Genomic DNA, 18,515 nt, shown 5'->3' with positions numbered 1-18,515 from the left:
GGAAAAGCAAACAGGTTCTGAGAAGGTTTGCAACCAACTACGAACCAGCACCAGCCCAGCAAACATTAAACAACCAAAATTAGTGGTATGCATAGCACAAATGCAAGAAAAATAAATGCGTCTGCTGTGTCTATTCCTAGGTTTCGGCGGGCGTGTCACTACATCTGCACCCTGCGTTATTTTGAGATGTGCATCCTGCTGGTCATTGCCATGAGCAGTATTGCCCTGGCTGCTGAAGACCCCGTCTGGCCCGAATCCCCTCGCAACAATGTAAGAAAGTCGACGCACATTTATTTACCAATGCCTGTGTTGCATGAAATGTTATGTGTTGTCTATACATGTTTTACAGTATAGAGTTTTGTTTAATATTCTTTTTTTTCTTCGTAGTGTCACTCCGGCCCTCTTTATGTGTGGAGCTGGACTAATGAATAAATTAAAAAATCACATGAAGTATCTCATCAGATGTTTATTGTATTAAGATATAAAAAACAAACAAAAAAACCCATTATTTAACCCTCTGGAGTCTGAGGCTATTTTGGCCATTTTTGAATCCTTTTCATTCTGCCTGTATATAATTCTTAAAATAATGTTTACCACGTCATGTCGGTACCTTTTTTTATCAGCACAACCTCACCTTTATGACCTGATCATTATTTTTTCACTTTGACTTACTGTATCAACATTTTGAACCCAAAGAAACACAACAAAATGTTGCAAATGTGGATACAAGTTGCATAAAAAAAGGTAAAATGAGGACAAAATCTAGTTCTATATTTTTATACTAAATATATTTGACCTTATCTCTGGTTTTACTTGACCTGTCATCATCAAACAAAAACTGGCATGGAGTTTTAAGCCAGCATTTTACAGGGAAGTTGATGTCAGGGAAACACACTGCTTCTTTTTTATGCTATGACATCATGAAGAAATCATATGATTTGATAATGTTGACATGATTGGTGACTCCAGAGGGTTAACCAATGTAAAGATTATTACTATTATTTGAAAATCATCTTACTGGGCATATCCCCTTGGCACTATGTTCCACTATCTGGATCCAGCAGCGAATCATTCCCTGTTTCTCTTTGTGCAGGTTCTACGCTATTTCGACTACGTCTTCACAGGGGTATTCACATTTGAGATGCTGATAAAGGTAAGACACTGTCCCAAATCAAGAATCAACAGCTTCCTCCAGAAGTATTGAGAACCCCAGCCCAAATGAGGACTAAACACTTTTAATTCAACACCAAGGCCAATTTGCACATTCATATCCAGGGGTTTGCTTCTTTTAATCTAGCTCTGTTTTTTCTCCATTAGATGGTGGATCTGGGCCTGGTCTTGCACCAGGGCTCTTATTTCCGGGACTTGTGGAACATCCTTGACTTTATAGTGGTTAGTGGTGCTCTGGTGGCCTTCGCCTTCACGTAAGTCTTCCTCCTGCTTCCCGCTGTCTTCCTCTCTCCCCTCCTTGCTGCTCCTCTCCTGCTTATTTACTGCCTCACTGGCACCTTGGAGTACAGCCTCCCCGGTCCTTCTTTATTCATCCATGGCTTAAACCTGACACTCTCTGCCTTCTCTTCTTTCTTTCATACTTTCTCTCTCTCTGTCTCTCTCTATATTCTTACAAATGTCCAATACTCTACAGTTGGCCATTTCTTCTGCCTCTCATTCGACTTTGCTCCTACAGTCCTCCCATTTCTAAGCCCCTCCACCAACCCCCTACACTGCAACATTAAAAAAAAAAACAATATCCCAGCATCCCCTTCCTATCCAACTCTTCTTACCCCCTGTGAGAGGTGAGGACCACCCTTTGCACCTGTAACCCTTTAGTGCCCAGGGCGTTCTAGAGTAAAAGGCCCCACGCAAAGTCTGGCCAGGTCATGCTGAGCTGGCTCTCAAAAATCTACACACCCTTCTCCACGGCAAAGCAGGTACCCTACTCATGCATGACTGTGAGGATAAAACATAGCTAAATTTGCACAACTGGGTTATGTTAGGGCGTAGATTATGAGCACTATGCTGTTTAAAGCATGACTTGTTTGTTTTAGGATTTGCTCCCATGCTTTTGCATCGATGGGGGAATATAAATTGAAGCAGACCTTCAGGACTGCATTGCCTAGGTTTGAAGATCTACAGTACAATAAGTTTACAATGATAATGCTGTGACTTGTGACACCAATACTCACAAGTCATCTGCAGAGATAGAAGGTTGTGCTTGATCCTATTTCATGACTTTAGAAATACACTCTGTATTTTCAGGAGAAAATAGTGTCTTTGCATACATGCCCCACACATGTTGATCTGTCTGGGTCTTGTGTGTGGGTTACACCTGAGTGGGGAAGTGTGTGCATGGTGGTTAAAAGAGGAAATGATATCTGAAAAGAGAAAATGAGAAACTGATTGACTAGTTTTGTTGATCCTGCCACATGTTCACGGTACAAGTAAGTGGCCAATTTCAATTCTCTCAAATGTATGCATTGGTGATGCAGGGCTGAAATGTGAATGCAATGGCTTAAGTTAATTATAATGGCTGTAAGTCGAGTGTTTTGGGAGCATTAACCCTGTGTGCTTGCTCCTTCACCATTCATATCGCATGGCATCAAACCGTTTTCTTGTGTTGGGTAATTAAGGTTGGCGGGCTAGGATGGAGAGTTGAAGAAAGTCTCCTTGAGTAAAAGATCTGGCTTGAAAGACTGAACAGAATAGTTAACACTGGGATGATAAAGCACCAAACATTTTGAAAAATGTAGGACACTTGAGGCCATTTTAAAATGGAAATGGCTTAAATAATTGAATGCATGTAACATAATGCATATGATGGACTGTACTTGGTACCACCTTAACTCTTGATGCCTTTTAGACATAAGCTGCTAGGATGTTTACCAAGTCAAAACCAAAGAAAACCCTCCACTTTGCATTTTCCCAGCATCCCAGCATACCCTCTAACATTAACCTTCGTCTGGAGTTTGCTCCTGATCACTCAGCTCTCAAATCACCTTAAATCTATGGAAGCTGAACTTCCGTGAAGCCTTAAGTTGTTCAGTTAAATAAGTCTTGAGCAAAATAATTACTCATAATTCTCTCCCCTTCCTCCTCTGCTCTTTGTTCACCTCTTTCACCGTTCATAGCAACACCCGACATCTCTTTTACTTCTTTCTTCTCATCCTGCTGGCCGAAAAAATGTCCACACAAATGAGTTCTTTCAGGTCAACTAGGAATAAGAGAAAGAAAAGATCCCGCAAACATATGACATTGGGAAAATGCATACTTTAACCTTATTACCCATGCTCATTACAGAGTTAGTATGGATTCTTAAAATTCATGGGTACATGTCCCCACTGGGTATTTAGGGAAACAAGCAATGGTGCTTCTACACTGTAGTTTGTGGCAAGCATCCATTAACGGGAAGGGATAAGCCACCATTGCATAATTATAAATTTACACTTATAATTATTTTCAATCAATGCATTTACTATTTTTTTAGGATGCCTTATATGTAATATACTATTTCATGGTTGGATTTATTTTTATTTATTTCATGTCTTATGGCTGCATTGCACAATGATATATTAAGATCATTGCCAATTAATGAGCAAGTATGTCTGACCTTCTCTGGGGGATTTGTCTATTGATGTTAAGTAGCATCAATGAAAATATCAGCGTTCTTATTCTTAGAGACCTATTCTGAGTATCAACATGGTCTCACAATAGGCTTTTTCGTTTTTTCATAGTTCTGAGAACAATAGTTCTGAGAATAGCCCCCTTTTTTTTATTGTGCCCGCAATGCAAAAACTAGGAACGATCATTTTTGAGTGACTTTGTTTAGCTCCTATTTCAGAGTACTCTCCCAGCACAAGTGGAACCTTGAGTGACGTAAGTGTGCGTTGATTGGTCAAATAATGCAGCACAGGTTACCGCCATTTGGAAAAATCTTGTGAATCGTGAACGAAAAGCATTACAAGAAGTGGGAAAAACATGGACAAATGGACAAAACAGTGAAGTCCAGGCTTTATTGAGCATATATGCGGTTGGGGAAATACAAAAAAAAAGGGCGTTCCTGTACTAACTGCTGGCCAGCTTACGTCACTTCAGCGTGCCTATTGGCAGTGTGAATGCAAAGATTTAAAAAAGCCCTTGAAGGTACAGTTCTCTGGGGAGCTGCCCTGTGGGCATTTCCTCTCAGGGAGTGCCACCTTAAGGAATGTCTACACACTCTTCTGCCCTACAAAGGTTAAGTGCAGTAACTACGCAAAAGGTAAAACTGAGAAAAAACTGCTTTAAAGTTTTTTAGCGTGTTTTTACTTTGCCAGCCTAATTGGTTATAGGTAGATAAGTGATATAGCACTTATTTCTACATGTACTGATAATGTAATTTTTATGCTAAAAAAAATCATTATTTGACCTTTGACCCCAAAAACATAGTTACTGCATTGCTGTAAAAAGGTTCTAATGGTAATCCAAAACAGAGAGTAACTACAATGTTGTTGTCTTCTTTCAGCTTTTCCAGTTCTTTTCTGAAACTTTAAAACAAACATCAAGGAGTTCATTTTTAGTTATAACTCAATTTTAACCAAAATGTAGTTACTGTTCTTAGGCTTTGTAGGGTAGTATAAATGACAATCTGAATGTGTCTAACTGCAGCTAAATGTCAGGTATAAACAGTACTATGTTCTTGAGGAGGAAAAAAAACGATTTGCAAAATACAAAGGAGGCGTCAACAAATTAAACGACTACTGCTAATTCATGCAGCGGAATGATGCTAGTGATTGCAGGCCAGCATGGAGATGTGAAATGAAGTGTCCTATAAAGATCATATCAACTTGGCAGGTGCTCCAGGGTTCTAGTGGTGGTGCCCCATCTCTAAGACTGGCACTCGCTCCAGTCTTTCTCTCTGAATCATTTTTGTTTGTTCACTAACTCTCTCTCCCCTAATTTCTAGTTGTGTGGCACACATAAACCTGTCTGTGTTTCTGTTTGTGTGTTTATACCTATGTGCTTCTGTCTTCTAACTTCTTTATATGTGGGCCTTTATTACACTGTAATAAATAGTCATTTCATTTTACTTAATATATTTGATAAAATGTATTAATAAGTACAGTAATATAAATGTGTCCTTGATTTTGAGGCAGTTGTTTAAGTAACTTTAATATAAACATGTTTGAGATAGAATCTACTTATTCTGATCACATTAAATATAATCTTTATGTGTATGTAATTCTAAATCAAGAGAATTTTGAATGAATCAAACACAATAGAATTAGTCCATTTTTAATTGACAGGCACTTCCTGTTAATCTGTTATTAACTCAACTTGTAACGTAGTTAGATTTAATTAATAATATTGTGTGCAATCTGTTGTCTCAATTTTATTGAGTAGCTATTGTTTATCTTTTTTTACAGTGTACCTCTGTCTATACATCCCAGGGAAATGTTAACTATTGACTAATAAATAGAGGGCTGGTACATGCTGTATGTTAACATAAAGACAACTCTCATAACAATCAATTAAGCCAGTTGAACCAATAAAGTCCGATTTAACTACGATAGGGGTTAACGACACTAATGGCTGATAGGGAGATCCGAACCAGTCAGAACAGACTCATACACATCCAGATAGTGCCTTAATTCAATTGGTGGAAATCAAACAGCACTCCAGAAAGGCTCAGCAGTCTCAATGGAGATGTTTATCGCTCCTTTAATCCAATTAGTCTGGTCTGAGGGCTGCTGGTGTCTTGGACCGCTTGTGCTGCTGTCCTGCATATTTCTGCAGCCAAACCTAGATTTATGTCCAAACAGGCTGCTGACGCAGAGACCATGGTAACTGAGCGAGTTGACTTAGTTTACAGAGATACCTTGATATATGTGTGTTGTAGGAGGCAGTTTGTGCCTAAAATTAGTGTTTAGGTGAGCACATTTCTAGCAGTCTTCATTAATATTGATTTAAAGGGATAGTTCCAATTTATTGAAGTGGGGTTGTATGAGGTACTTATCCAGAGAATTTACATATTTTAAAAGGTGGTTCTTGACCAAATTGAAATGAATTACATTTGGGACATTGAAGTGGAATTACAGTACAATGTAATTAAATTATTAATGCAATCAATAACAACTAAGTCAGGGATTTTTCCCAGCTGAATAACAATAGCGTCTGGCCTGTAAAGCCATCAGTAATGAAATGTCATGTCAAGTAGTTTGTGTTCTCGTCACACTTTTTGTCTAAACATTGAGTGTTTATGTGCATGTGCGTTAGATTTGACAACAGTAGTTTATAGCTGGGAGGGCGGATCTGATAAATAGTAGGCCTTGTGTTCTTTTTTCTCTCTCTGTCTCTCATATGGATGTTTTCCCTCGAAATCCTTCTTTTCTCTGTGTCCCATTCTGTTTCTTTCTCCTGCCCTTTGTCTTTTTTGTCTCTCTTTGTCTCGCTGTCTCTCACCCCTCTCTCATCTCTCCGTTTGGACCAGCAGCAGCGGCGGCGGGTAAAGTTCTCTGTCTTTTTCCTCCTCATTTTCCTCCTTCTGCACTCTCAGCGCCTGTTCTTCTGATCACACATCTCTTTCCTTTTCATCCGTCCACAGTTGACTTCTGTACTTGTCTGTCCCTTTTTTTCATTGTTCACCATGGAACAGCTCTGACTCAAACACAACTAAACCTGTAGTTGCTGCATCAGGTCCTCAACTGAATAGCACAGATTTGAAAAATACAGTTAGTCCAGTAAAAGCAAAAGGAAACTTCTGGGAAAGGTGAAAAACATAGAGAGACACAAGCATTCATACACGTGTGCTCACTTCCACACACAAGGTCTAGACACACACACACACACACAGACACACACACCAGCAGTCTACCATCTGTTATAACAGCTGTATGATACAGTCAGCTGTACAAACAGCTGGCTTCTCCCCTTAGGACCACTGTCAGTGACTTTGGACCTTAATGTCTTCAACCTCATTTTCAGTCCAGATATGTGAGAAATTTGGGAAAATCCTGGCAGGGAGTTAAAACTACCATTAGGTTTTCCATGATATTCCAAGTTATTTAAGTAAAGAGGTTTTATTTTTTCTGTTATTTTTAGAATCGGTTATGTCTTGTTTTGTTCCTTTGGAATCTAATTAGATATTTACTGGAGTTTGGTATTAAAGTGCATAGTGAGTAAGTCACCTGGCAGGCTCACTTACAGTACTTGAATTTTTGAGTTTTTAGCTTAACCAAGAGTGTTCAGCGCGACTCTTTTTCCTTTTTCCTCACACATTTACAGAGAAAGCCAAAGTGACGTCGTGCTTAAGTGAAAGAGCTTTGGCTCAGCATTTCTTGATTGAAATGCTCGCTAAAATATCTTTGTCTTTGCCAAAATGGCCCACAAGACAAGATTCCATGCTGTTTGAACAATGCTGTGAAACCTGCTTATCCTAGTTTTAGAGTTGATAGAAATAGTTTAGTCATCGAGAGTAAGAGAGAGAGTTTGGCTGTTCATTCAAGTTTTTATCGCTTTTTTTATACAAATCGCGACACTTCCAAATTGATACTTATGTTTAAAGGTCAAAGAGTTGGTTTTATCTTACTTAACTATACAATGGGAAATAATTAAGGTGTAATTCTACAATATAAGTTTTAGCAGACGCTTTTATCCAAAGCGACGTATGTTAATTATGTTAACAAGAGCGTATTTCACTGTAGATTACCACTCTAAGGCTATGCTCACACCAAACGCAAAGTGAATTTTGGCCTGCAGGTTCGACAGTGGCGGGCGGTGCATTTCACACTTAGGCCTTCAGTGATGTCCAACTTAGTCAATAAATACCTTTCATTTTGCCAGCATTTATAACACCAGGACTGGAGAGTAGTTAGAAACACACTTAAGCACTACTAGGCATTGCATCACCTCAGTTGTTTACAAAATGGGCTATTATCCGGCGCATTTTAAAAATCAACAATACCGCATCAGCAATTAAAACATATCTGATATGCTACTGTCAAAACTTAAAAATAAAAGGGTCTTTAAAATTATCTTTCCAAAAAGTTTTATTAAATGAGTCCACAAAGAATATGCAAGCTTTAACAAGATTGTACAATACATTGCAAAATCGCAGTTTAATATCAGAAAGACACTAACAAGACATACTTTGGCGACAGCAACACAATAAACAAGTCTCTTTGTAAATAAACTTTTTCATGTCAAAACGTGACGTATCATGACTTTCTGTGACCTGTTGCTTTGAGTACAACCACACAGCTGCGCCAATGCGCCAGATTATTTACATACCGTTAACAGTCCCGGCCGGGTGTGACTCTGTTGATCTGCATAGCACTGCCGTGGCTCAAACTAGTAAGTATCCATATCCAATCACAGGACGCGTAAATGTCACGTTCAACGTGAGGCCAGCTAGAGGGCCTTACTGACACAACTCGTGATCTGATTGGCTATCGCAACTATCTATCAACTGTATTTGCCCGTTCACTTACAGTGCACAGACGCCCGCATTGTTGATTCTGAAGGCCCGGGCAGATTTCATACAGCCTGGGAACATAAGATAGCTGAATTCTGATTGGATAAAAACTCTAACCTAAAAACAACAGCACTGGAAGGAGCATAATATGACATGAAGAGAATATGAATACTTTTAGATATTTAGGGAAAGAAAATAAAAAATTAAATTAACCTTTATCATAATTATGATCATGGTTTCTGGTTATGTTAGGCCAGCAGAGAAGGCCTTGCTGGCCCTGACGGCCCACCACTGAGGTTCGACTGCCGGATCCTTTGTGTCTACTTGCATTACTACTCTGACAAGAAAGACGTACTACACAAAAACTGTTGAATCAAAATTGCTAACAGTGGTTGAATGTAACGAAGTACATTTAAAAAAGAACAAAAAAGTACAATTTGGAGGTACTTGTACTTTACTTGAGTATTTACATTTGTGTAACTTTATACTTCTACTTCACTACATTTTAGAGGCAGTTATTGTACTTTTTACCCCACTACATTTAGCCGTCAGCTTTGCTTTTCAGGTCGAGATTTGCCGTGAAAAAATATGATCGATTTAAAATGATTATTATGATTATACATTTTTATGAATTAACAATCAACAATATATTAACATTTAAATGCTACTTACACAATTGCATCTGAATTCTTCTTCCACCACTGATTGCTAGTATAAGCCAGATAAGGATGTCGGAAGAACCAGTGGTTTTGCACGAATGCTAGTGCTTCATCGTGAATTACAACCAAAAGGTGGAATCTAGTAACAGACACATATTTTCAGAACTTACCAGATCGTTCAGCTTCCTTGCTAAGTTTCTTCAAGCTTTTTTGTCCGATCTGTGTACCGATGAGGTACTGTCGTAGCGCTCTGGATGCCCACAGGCAGTGACAAACATTTTTTTCTTCCGTTTCTTATTGAACACTTCATTTGCGCTGCATATAATCGCACCATGCAAAAAATTTGCTTTGCGTTGGGTGTGAAGACAACATAACAAGGCCTCCATTGGTCAGCTGCTAACATGGCTCTCAAACTCTCTCTGTAAATGTCTCTGTGTAGAATAGAGTTCTCCATCACTCAACCTGCTGCTAAAAGGAGGAAATATTGCAGCATGGGAAGCAAGGTTTCAATGCAGCATGAATATATTTCACCATTAGCTGGGCATGTGCAAGGCGAGGCTTTAGCCGTCTTTGTAAAGCATTGAAATACATTGCGAAGTATTAAACAAGTGTAGTTTCTAGTTAGCATTCAGACAGCAATGACACCAGTTGTTCCCATAGCATGTACTGTAGTTAAATACCACCTAACTCTAGCATGTAGCAACAATGCTAACCTCACACTTAGAAATAAGCGTAACATAATAGCAATGCTGCATGTGTTGCTATGGATTTAACCCCGACGCAGTTACTCTTTTTGAGTTAACTCGGACACAAATACCATCAAGGAATGGCTGCCCACTGCCATTTTGGAAACGAGAGGAACCAAGCCTGTCTTATCCACCCGAACCTGCTGACTCTTTTTATATGTGTGTGTATGTGTGTGTGTGTGTGTGTGTGTGTGTGTGTACGTACTCTTGTGTGGATGTACATATGTGTTTCTGTGTGTTGGTTTGCGTGTGCTAACACATATAGGGGGAGCAGTAAGGGAAAAGACATCAGCACTATCAAGTCTCTGAGGGTACTGAGAGTGTTGCGACCTCTGAAGACTATTAAACGTCTTCCCAAACTCAAGGTACGTTTACACAATTAATATGCTACCAGGCAGCTGTACACATTAGGCATAATGTGCCATCTATACATTTTTAGCTCTTAACTTTTTAATGGCATCTGATGCCACAAGTCAAGACCAAAACACACAAATAATTGCAATTCAATGTATTTCTTTGATACAAAAACCAACATGTCTCCATCTGCTGTTCTCTTTCACGATCCTCAGGCTGTGTTTGACTGCGTTGTGAACTCCCTGAAGAATGTGCTCAACATCCTGATTGTCTACTTACTCTTCATGTTCATCTTTGCTGTGGTGGCTGTGCAGCTTTTCAAGGGACGCTTCTTTTACTGCACTGATGAATCCAAAGAGTTTGAGCGCGACTGCAGGTCAGGAAACACACAACTATAGGGCTGTTTCCACTACCCGGTAATAGCCGGACAATATCCGGAATGAGGCGGGTCGCACTTGCCAAAACGCCCCTAATTTGAATACGAGCAGTCCGGAGCCGGCTTTTGTCAGAACTTTTTTAGTCCCTGTTGAAGAGCAGGGTCTTTTTTCTCCCCTGACAAAAGCCTGGTTACTGATTGGATATATCGCTAAGCGGGATGTGAACACACGCCATTTGTAAAAGCCTGCAAAGCAGTGTTCCCAACTTAGCGACTTTGTTGCTAAATTTAGCTACTTTTCAGACCCCCTTAGCGACTATTTTTCAAGAAAGCGACTGGCGACAAATCCAGCTAACTGCTGCTTGTTAAGAAGAGGTGCCGTTAGCGGCAGTTAGCTACAGTTAGCTACAGTTAGCTCTGTAGCAATACAGTGTGTATGTGCTGCTGCTGCTGCAGGAGGTGTTTACTTAGTGATCTCTGTTTGTTTACAACAAGCACCGGACACTCCGTGCACAGTTAGCCATGCCGTTAATTCACAATCACTATGTTTATGATCAGCGGAGACTCTGTGCATAATTAGCCATGCTGCTTTCAGCTGCTGACGTTGTGCACAGTTAGCCATGGTGAAAACCATACGTCACCTCCAGAGTCTCTGGCCTGAGACTTTCCCGGTGGCCACTTTCCCCCCCTAGTTGAAATATGGCTTATATCGAGACAGAGTTGTGATAATATTCTGGTTACCTTGTTAATATTGAGTTGAGGCCCTTTTGTGCAAAATGCTTTCCTCAGGAACACAAAAGAATATATAAATGACAAAGCAAACTCTTTCTTCTTTAAACATTGTGCTGACGATGTAATGTGTGTATTTCAGGGGCGAGTATCTGGTATATGAACGTGATAACGAAGTGAAGGCGCAGAAGCGGGAGTGGAAGAAGTACGATTTCCACTACGACAACGTGGCTTGGGCCCTCCTCACCCTCTTCACCGTGTCTACCGGAGAGGGGTGGCCGCAGTGAGTGTTCTTTAACATATGCAGTCACATGCAGCACACATGATTTCCGACAGCCAAAAACCCTCCATTGTTCCCTTCTCTTCCTCTTCAGGGTGCTGAAGCATTCAGTGGATGCGACTTATGAGAACCAGGGCCCGAGCCCGGGGTACCGGATGGAAATGTCCATCTTTTACGTGGTGTACTTCGTGGTCTTCCCCTTCTTCTTCGTCAACATCTTCGTGGCTCTCATCATCATCACTTTCCAGGAGCAAGGAGACAAGATGATGGAGGATTACAGTTTAGAAAAGAACGAGGTGAGAGAGGTTTAGGGAGTAAAGTAAGAGATTTAAAGAGTATTAGGAGGGTGACCCGAAGGCAGCAAGAGGGAGGATTGCAACTAGAGAAGAAGGGATGGAAAGAGGGAAAAGAAGAATACAGGAGAAGATTATAGCGGGATGAGAACAAACCTTTTCTTGTTTGTTTTTTTGCAGAGAGCTTGCATAGACTTCGCCATCAACGCCAGGCCTCTGACACGCCACATGCCTCAGAACAAGCTGAGCTTTCAGTACAAAATGTGGGAGTTTGTGGTGTCGCCGCCATTTGAGTATACTATAATGGCGATGATCGCGCTCAACACAGTCGTACTGATGATGAAGGTAAATGTCTTCATGCTGCAATCATAGGAACAATAATGCACACAGTAACCCTCTGAACCCCGAGATCTCAAACATGTCTTTTGTGTAGTATGACAAAGTTATAATGCCATATATAATTAAAAAAAGATTAAACACAAGACATAAAGATGTTATACATATTGAACTTTTCTTTCTTTTCCTTTTTAAACGTCTACTTATAACCTGTCTTGTCCTCTCCTCTCTACTCTATGTAAACAGCCTGAAGTTCAGTTAAATTTTTGTCTGTTGGTGTCAGCTAAGTCATTCATGGCTTCCCAGTTGTGCTGATGAGTGCAGAATTTCATGTTTTTCACAGGATCTTATTAGTGCAAACAGTTTATTTTTGGCTAAATTTTAAATGAGACGTGTAGAATGAAGGGATTTTGATGAATTGTCACTATTTTTGTTTTAGATTTGGTTATTTTTATCTTGACAGAAGTGTTGAACCACACACTATTCATTCAAGGGCCATTGGAAATGTGAAAATCCAGTGATAATTTGTGTTTCTACAGTTTCTGGATATGGTTTAATTTAGGTGATCTTTAAGAAAAAGAAAACATGCCTTTTAAACAGCTGGGAGAGTTTTAGGTTCAGAGGGTTAACGTAGACACACTAGCAAATTATCATTGAATTTTCTGAAGTTAACATCTCAGCTCTTTGTATCTCTTGCCTGACTTTAACACTCATTTGACACCTCTGTGTACACTATTTCCTGTGTTCAAAACATTTTAATGAATATGTCTGACTCTCCATTGTATGAGCTGAACTGTGTGTCTTTTTATATGTCTTTATACTCGCCCTCCTTTCTGCCCCTGGCGGTGTTTGTGTCTGTATGTGCGTCTGTGTGTATGGAAATCCATCCATTGTATTTGTACACTGGTTTGTTGTTATGAATGTGTGTGCTGCCTGTGTGTACGTGTGTGTTTGTTTATAGTATGACGGAGCTTCTGATACCTATGAAGCTGTGTTAGCCAACCTGAACATAGTGTTTACCTCCCTCTTCTCCATGGAGTGTGTACTCAAGATCATCGCCTTTGGAGTACTGGTGAGTGTGTGTGTGTGTGTGTGTGTGTGTGTGTGTGTGTGTGTTTGTTTGTGTGTGTGGACGTACTGCTCTACTGTATCTTTGTAGAAAGTGCTGAAAGCTCCCTAATGTCAAATGTTGTCACTGTATCCAAATTATTTATTTTAGGGCAAACAAATGAGCGCTTCAAAAATTCACTGTACTCTGCCTAAAATCCACTCTTGTCTATTAGCTCAGGAAAATGTTTTACGTTACGTTTCAGAGTAATGATAATAGTCTTACAAGAGTGTACTTAAACACACAAGGTGTCATTTCTGCCATTAGGGGTTTTTCAATCAAAACAGTAGGGGGAAAAAAAGACTTTGATGATGTCATGAAGTAGTGTGTGCCAAAAATACTGTTTACGGACAAGTAAATGTCTTGAAGTTTTATTCACGTAATGTTTATTCACATTTATGTCATTTAATTTTGATGAAACAGCCACAAGTAAAGTTAGCTAAAGTAAGGTTAGCTAAAGTAAGGTTAGCTAAAATAGCATTAGCTAACCTTCCTAACTTAACCGTTTAACAAGTTAAACTATACAGCTACCATAGCTAACGGTCAAAACAATCATGCTAAAAATAACTTTATAAGAATGTTTTACATTGTTGTAACATTACAACATTATTACATGTACCGTACACATTAGCTTGGTGGCTAGCTTGAGCGGGAGTGTGTCTATGTTCCCCAGGTCCTATGTTCCCCTCTTTGTATGAGACTGGGGAACATAGGACCATTTTTCCCCGCTTTTTCCCAAAAAGGGTCCCATGTTCCCCGGTCTGTTACTTTTTCCACCATTACTGCCTAATTCCATGGCAAATAGGCCTATGTAGGCCTACGGGCTGTTTGACGCGCACATGCAAATAGGCCTAGACGAGGAAAGATTAGGTCAGGGGTGGCAAACCTGCTGGTCTCGAGCTAACCCTAACCCTAACCATAACCCTAACCCTTAGCTTAAGACCCTTTTTCAGAAAAAGGGACCAATGCTCCCCGGTATGTATTGCTACAGGGGAACATAGGACCCTTTTTGGGAAAAACAGGGAACATAGGACCCTTTTTTCTAAAAAAAAAAAAGAAAAAAAAGGGGGCCGAGGAACATAGGGATGACTCCGCTTGAGCCACTTGTCATAGTTGCATATCATAGCTGGATCCATGGTGAGATATCATATCTGTACTAGATAACTGGGTTGAAAACTGGCAGCAATTCATGAAAAATTATGCTTTGTGGCAGAACAAATGCCATATTACTGTTACTGACTATAGTTCTATGACATTGTATGTTTTACAATAACATTTGGGATAATGTAAGTACACAGCTCAACAAAATATATAACATAGGTCTTGTCATTTTTACAGACATTTTAATGCAGAAATGTTCCATATTATACTTTTAAAAGCTACTTCAAGTAATTTTTGTCTCAATATACGTGCTTGCCTGATAACCAAAACAATGGGCTAAAAAAGAGAGATGTAGAAAACAATTGATGCAGCAAATAAAATGTCGCTCTGTTTCATGTCGTGGAGGCCGCCCCCATCTATTATTTTGTTACATTGGGACACGATGACTGTTATGCATTATTGCTTTCATATTTAAGGAGAAACTGGGGAAATAATGAGCTAGAAACAAGTAAGAAAAGATGCAATGAAATAGGAAACTACCAAAAGTCTGCATAAAGTGTGCAGTCATCAGAGAGGGAAAGGGAGGGAGGCAGATGAGGAAAAAACTGGATAGAAGAGATGGTTCAGGGATGAATATTGGGAGGAGAAACAGGTCAGGGGGAACAGTAATACAGTAATTAGAGGAGTGAGAGTGAATGACAGATAGGCGTAAAATGAGGAGCAAAGATTACAGAGAGGGTGGAGATTAAGCTGGATAGGATTTGAATTTGGGAGAGTGCACAGTCATACACACAAATAACAGCAGGTCTCAGAGACATCTGTGTGTGTGTGTGTGTGTGTGTGTGTGTGTGTGTGTGTGTGTGTCAAGGTGGTTTATTTTAATAGCCGCCTCCTTTGCTCTCTACATGTCTCTCCACTTGTCTAATGCAAAGTTTGGCTGCAGGCAATATGTAGGAGAGCAAAAGAAGCAGACCTCGCTCATCAGTGTTTTTTCCTATTCGTCCCTATTTCTCATTGAGTCACTCTACTTCTACAGAGGAAATGTAAAAATCTATAATTCTGTATAAATGCATTTCTATGAATTACATATGGAAAAGGGCCTATTTTATGAAGGTTTTTGGAACTAGAAGGAATTCGGTACGCCTTGGTTTTTGATGTACAGGGATATTACAGTATGTGATGTTTGATGGCTGGCGTAGTGTTCTGATGCAGTACAAGTTGTCCCCAGCTTGTCTGCTGGCATCCATCCAACGTGCCGTCACTGATGGTCCATTTGTCTTATCTGATTTCTTTCCTGTTCCTGTCGGACACTGACATGCCTTTTTTCCCCCCACTTTTCTTGTTCTCTTTTTCTTTCTGTCTGACTTTTATTCTCCCTCTGTCTCACTCTTTACATTCTCTTTGCATCTTTTTTTTTAATTTTAATATCACTTCAACTCTCTCATATCCTTTTCCTTGTTATTTCAATGTGGTCCGTCTGTGCTCCATCTCCTTGAATCGCCAAATTATCTCAATATTTTTTTTACTCATCCATGTTCTCCTACATTTTCCTGTCCATGTCACCTCATCTACCTCTCACTCTCCCTATCTCACCTCACCCTCCCTCTTTCTTCTCTTCTTTCTTCTCTCTCTTATCCTGACAACAGAATTATTTCAAAGATGCCTGGAATATTTTTGACTGTGTGACAGTTCTGGGCAGCATTACTGACATCCTAGTTACTGAGCTTGGGGTAAGTAGCAGGATCCGATTCCTTTTTTTTGGTGTAGATGTTTGAGATATCTTGATGTGTTAAAACTGTAAAGAGACAGACATGATGTTGTATAAGCACTGTTTGCTGAGCTCGTATGACTATTTGTTAGGTGAGCTTTAGCATGTGTCTGTGGGCTTACACATCTGTCACATTGTCTGAAACACATACAGCGGACAAGACAAGGAGTTAGGGGAGAGCATGAGTTAGAGGCCGCTGTTGAGCATTAGTCAGTCATGCATGAACATCTCTTGAAAGTCTTATATAATTGTCCCAGTTGGTGGGACAAGAAGAGACCAGACTCCAGCTAGCCAGCACTGAGCCACTGACAGAAGGCAGGAAGCATACTGATGCTCTGTAGCAAGCCAGTGCACAGCTCCTGCAAGCCACCTAATAGCCAATCAGATGATCAGATTGCATCTCAGGCTGACCACCAGAGGGTTTGCAGAAGTCTTGAAGGTCCATTGGACATCTGACAATTAAATAAATCAGACTAGAAAAAAAATCCTAACATCATAGCTAATAATGAGTTTTCTGATGAAGTAGATTAGTGCTACATTAATGTTGCACTAAATTGCTCAGAGCTAGCAATGGTAAGAAGACCAGGTAGTTTGGTCAACAACATGATATCTACACTGTAAAAAAACGTTGTTTTACGGTAAAAAAAACAACGGCAGCTGTGGTTGCCAGAACTTAACCTTAATAAATACAACTTTTTTTAATATTATGGTAAAAAGATATTGGCACTGTTGATTTCACATTTAAGATTGCCATTTTATTAAATTTTTTACTGTATAAATAATAAGTTTTTCCATCAAAAGAAATGCTGTTTTGCCATATAATTGACAAGAAAATACTTTAAAAATGCTGCATGAATTAAAGATTTTACCATTAAATAGTACAGTATATTTCTGTTAGAGATATGGTGTTTAGTACATTTAACAGGTAGAAAAAGTATTTTTACAAAAAATAAATGCAAAAATTACAGTTATGCTTGTATATATATTACAGTATATTTTTGCTTCAAACACAGTGCCAGTGTATTTTACAGTAGAGTAATGTATTTAAAAAAAAAAAAAAAGAATGTAAAAAATACAGTTTTGGCTGATATATACATTTACAGTGTTTCATTGTTACTGAAACTGAATTAACCCATTTATCATTTTACAGTCTTTTACTGTCATGGTTTAGCAGTTGTTCACCGTAAAATCTACAGACATTTTTTTACAGTGTACACACATTATCTGGCATGTAATAACGTCACACCCATAATCACTTGAAACAATAATGTATTTAGACTTTTAAGTGACTATTCGGGTGTTCTTTTGTACTGTTAGACCTATTATATGGCTGCCTGAGGTTGCTTTATCTATTATTACCTGAAAGTCGTGTATAAACTGGACTGGTTGGTCTTAATATTAGTATACAGTCATGTTTATTTATTATGAATCCATACCTTTGTCCAGCAATCTGCTGCTGTCTTGATCTTTGGTATCCCTGCTATATAAATGTACAAAATCTGCAGACCGACACCTGCTTCTTTGTTAACTTGTCTCTGTAATGACTGTTGATTTCTTTCTTGTTTTTATCTTTTTACATGCTTTCTTTAAATCGTCCACAAACTTAACGACGATCTACTGTAATCTACTTCGCCCCAACCCCCTTCTCTCCCCAACACCTACTACTTCCTGCGATTCCATCCAATCAAAATGCACTATGAATCCTCTGTGTCCACCCATGACAACCGGCTTGGTCAATCTCTCTGGTTGTTCTTCGAACCAACCAAAAATCCAAAAATTTGCTGCTATAAACCATATGTCTGCAACATCCACATGTAGATGGTTTGTAATTTTTTGGAGATCTTACTTTACTGCATCTGTTTTAACTGCATCCCAGCCAATGTTATAGCTGTGTAATGTGCATGTTTTGCTTGACCCCCACCACACAAAACCCTCTACTCTTAATGAGCTCTAAATTTGTCAAAAAAAAATCATTTCTAACCTCTCTTCCAGTCACTGTATCAATTCATATCATTTATTCAGGACGTACTGCAGACTATTGTCACTTTGTAAAGTATCGGATTGTATAAACTGGAATAGATTCAATCTATTGAGATTAGCCATTCATCGTATGCGCATATACAGATACATAGACATCCGCACATATGACAGTGACTGGGAGAGTGTTTCCAGTGATGACAGAGTGAATTCAAAGCTTTGCCCGTGGCAGAGAGAACAAGTGATGCATGCTGCCCCTTGCATGTCTCTGGCAGAGACCCTTTATTTCCGCAGCACACCCAGTCACACACACAACTCAGAGAAACGTAGCACATGCTGTAT

General features: G+C 39.4%; 1 protein-coding gene across 9 annotated transcripts in view; it reads left to right on the top strand.

Moving 5' to 3' along the window:
- cacna1aa (calcium channel, voltage-dependent, P/Q type, alpha 1A subunit, a) overlaps nt 1-18,515 on the top strand; it is a 145,943-nt gene that overhangs the window by 85,925 nt on the left and 41,503 nt on the right. For all 9 annotated transcript variants that reach the window (XM_059347446.1, XM_059347449.1, XM_059347451.1 and 6 more), the window contains exons 24-33: nt 141-270; nt 1,094-1,153; nt 1,318-1,424; nt 10,117-10,216; nt 10,421-10,581; nt 11,453-11,593; nt 11,685-11,886; nt 12,064-12,228; nt 13,181-13,291; nt 16,075-16,158. In XM_059347446.1, the coding sequence (XP_059203429.1) occupies nt 141-270; nt 1,094-1,153; nt 1,318-1,424; nt 10,117-10,216; nt 10,421-10,581; nt 11,453-11,593; nt 11,685-11,886; nt 12,064-12,228; nt 13,181-13,291; nt 16,075-16,158 (1,261 nt within the window). The remainder of the gene's footprint in view (nt 1-140; nt 271-1,093; nt 1,154-1,317; nt 1,425-10,116; nt 10,217-10,420; nt 10,582-11,452; nt 11,594-11,684; nt 11,887-12,063; nt 12,229-13,180; nt 13,292-16,074; nt 16,159-18,515) is intronic.

Source organism: Centropristis striata, chromosome 13, assembly GCF_030273125.1.
Source record: "Centropristis striata isolate RG_2023a ecotype Rhode Island chromosome 13, C.striata_1.0, whole genome shotgun sequence".
NCBI classification, from domain to species: Eukaryota; Metazoa; Chordata; class Actinopteri; order Perciformes; family Serranidae; genus Centropristis; species Centropristis striata.
This window is presented reverse-complemented; position numbering and strand designations above follow the sequence as displayed.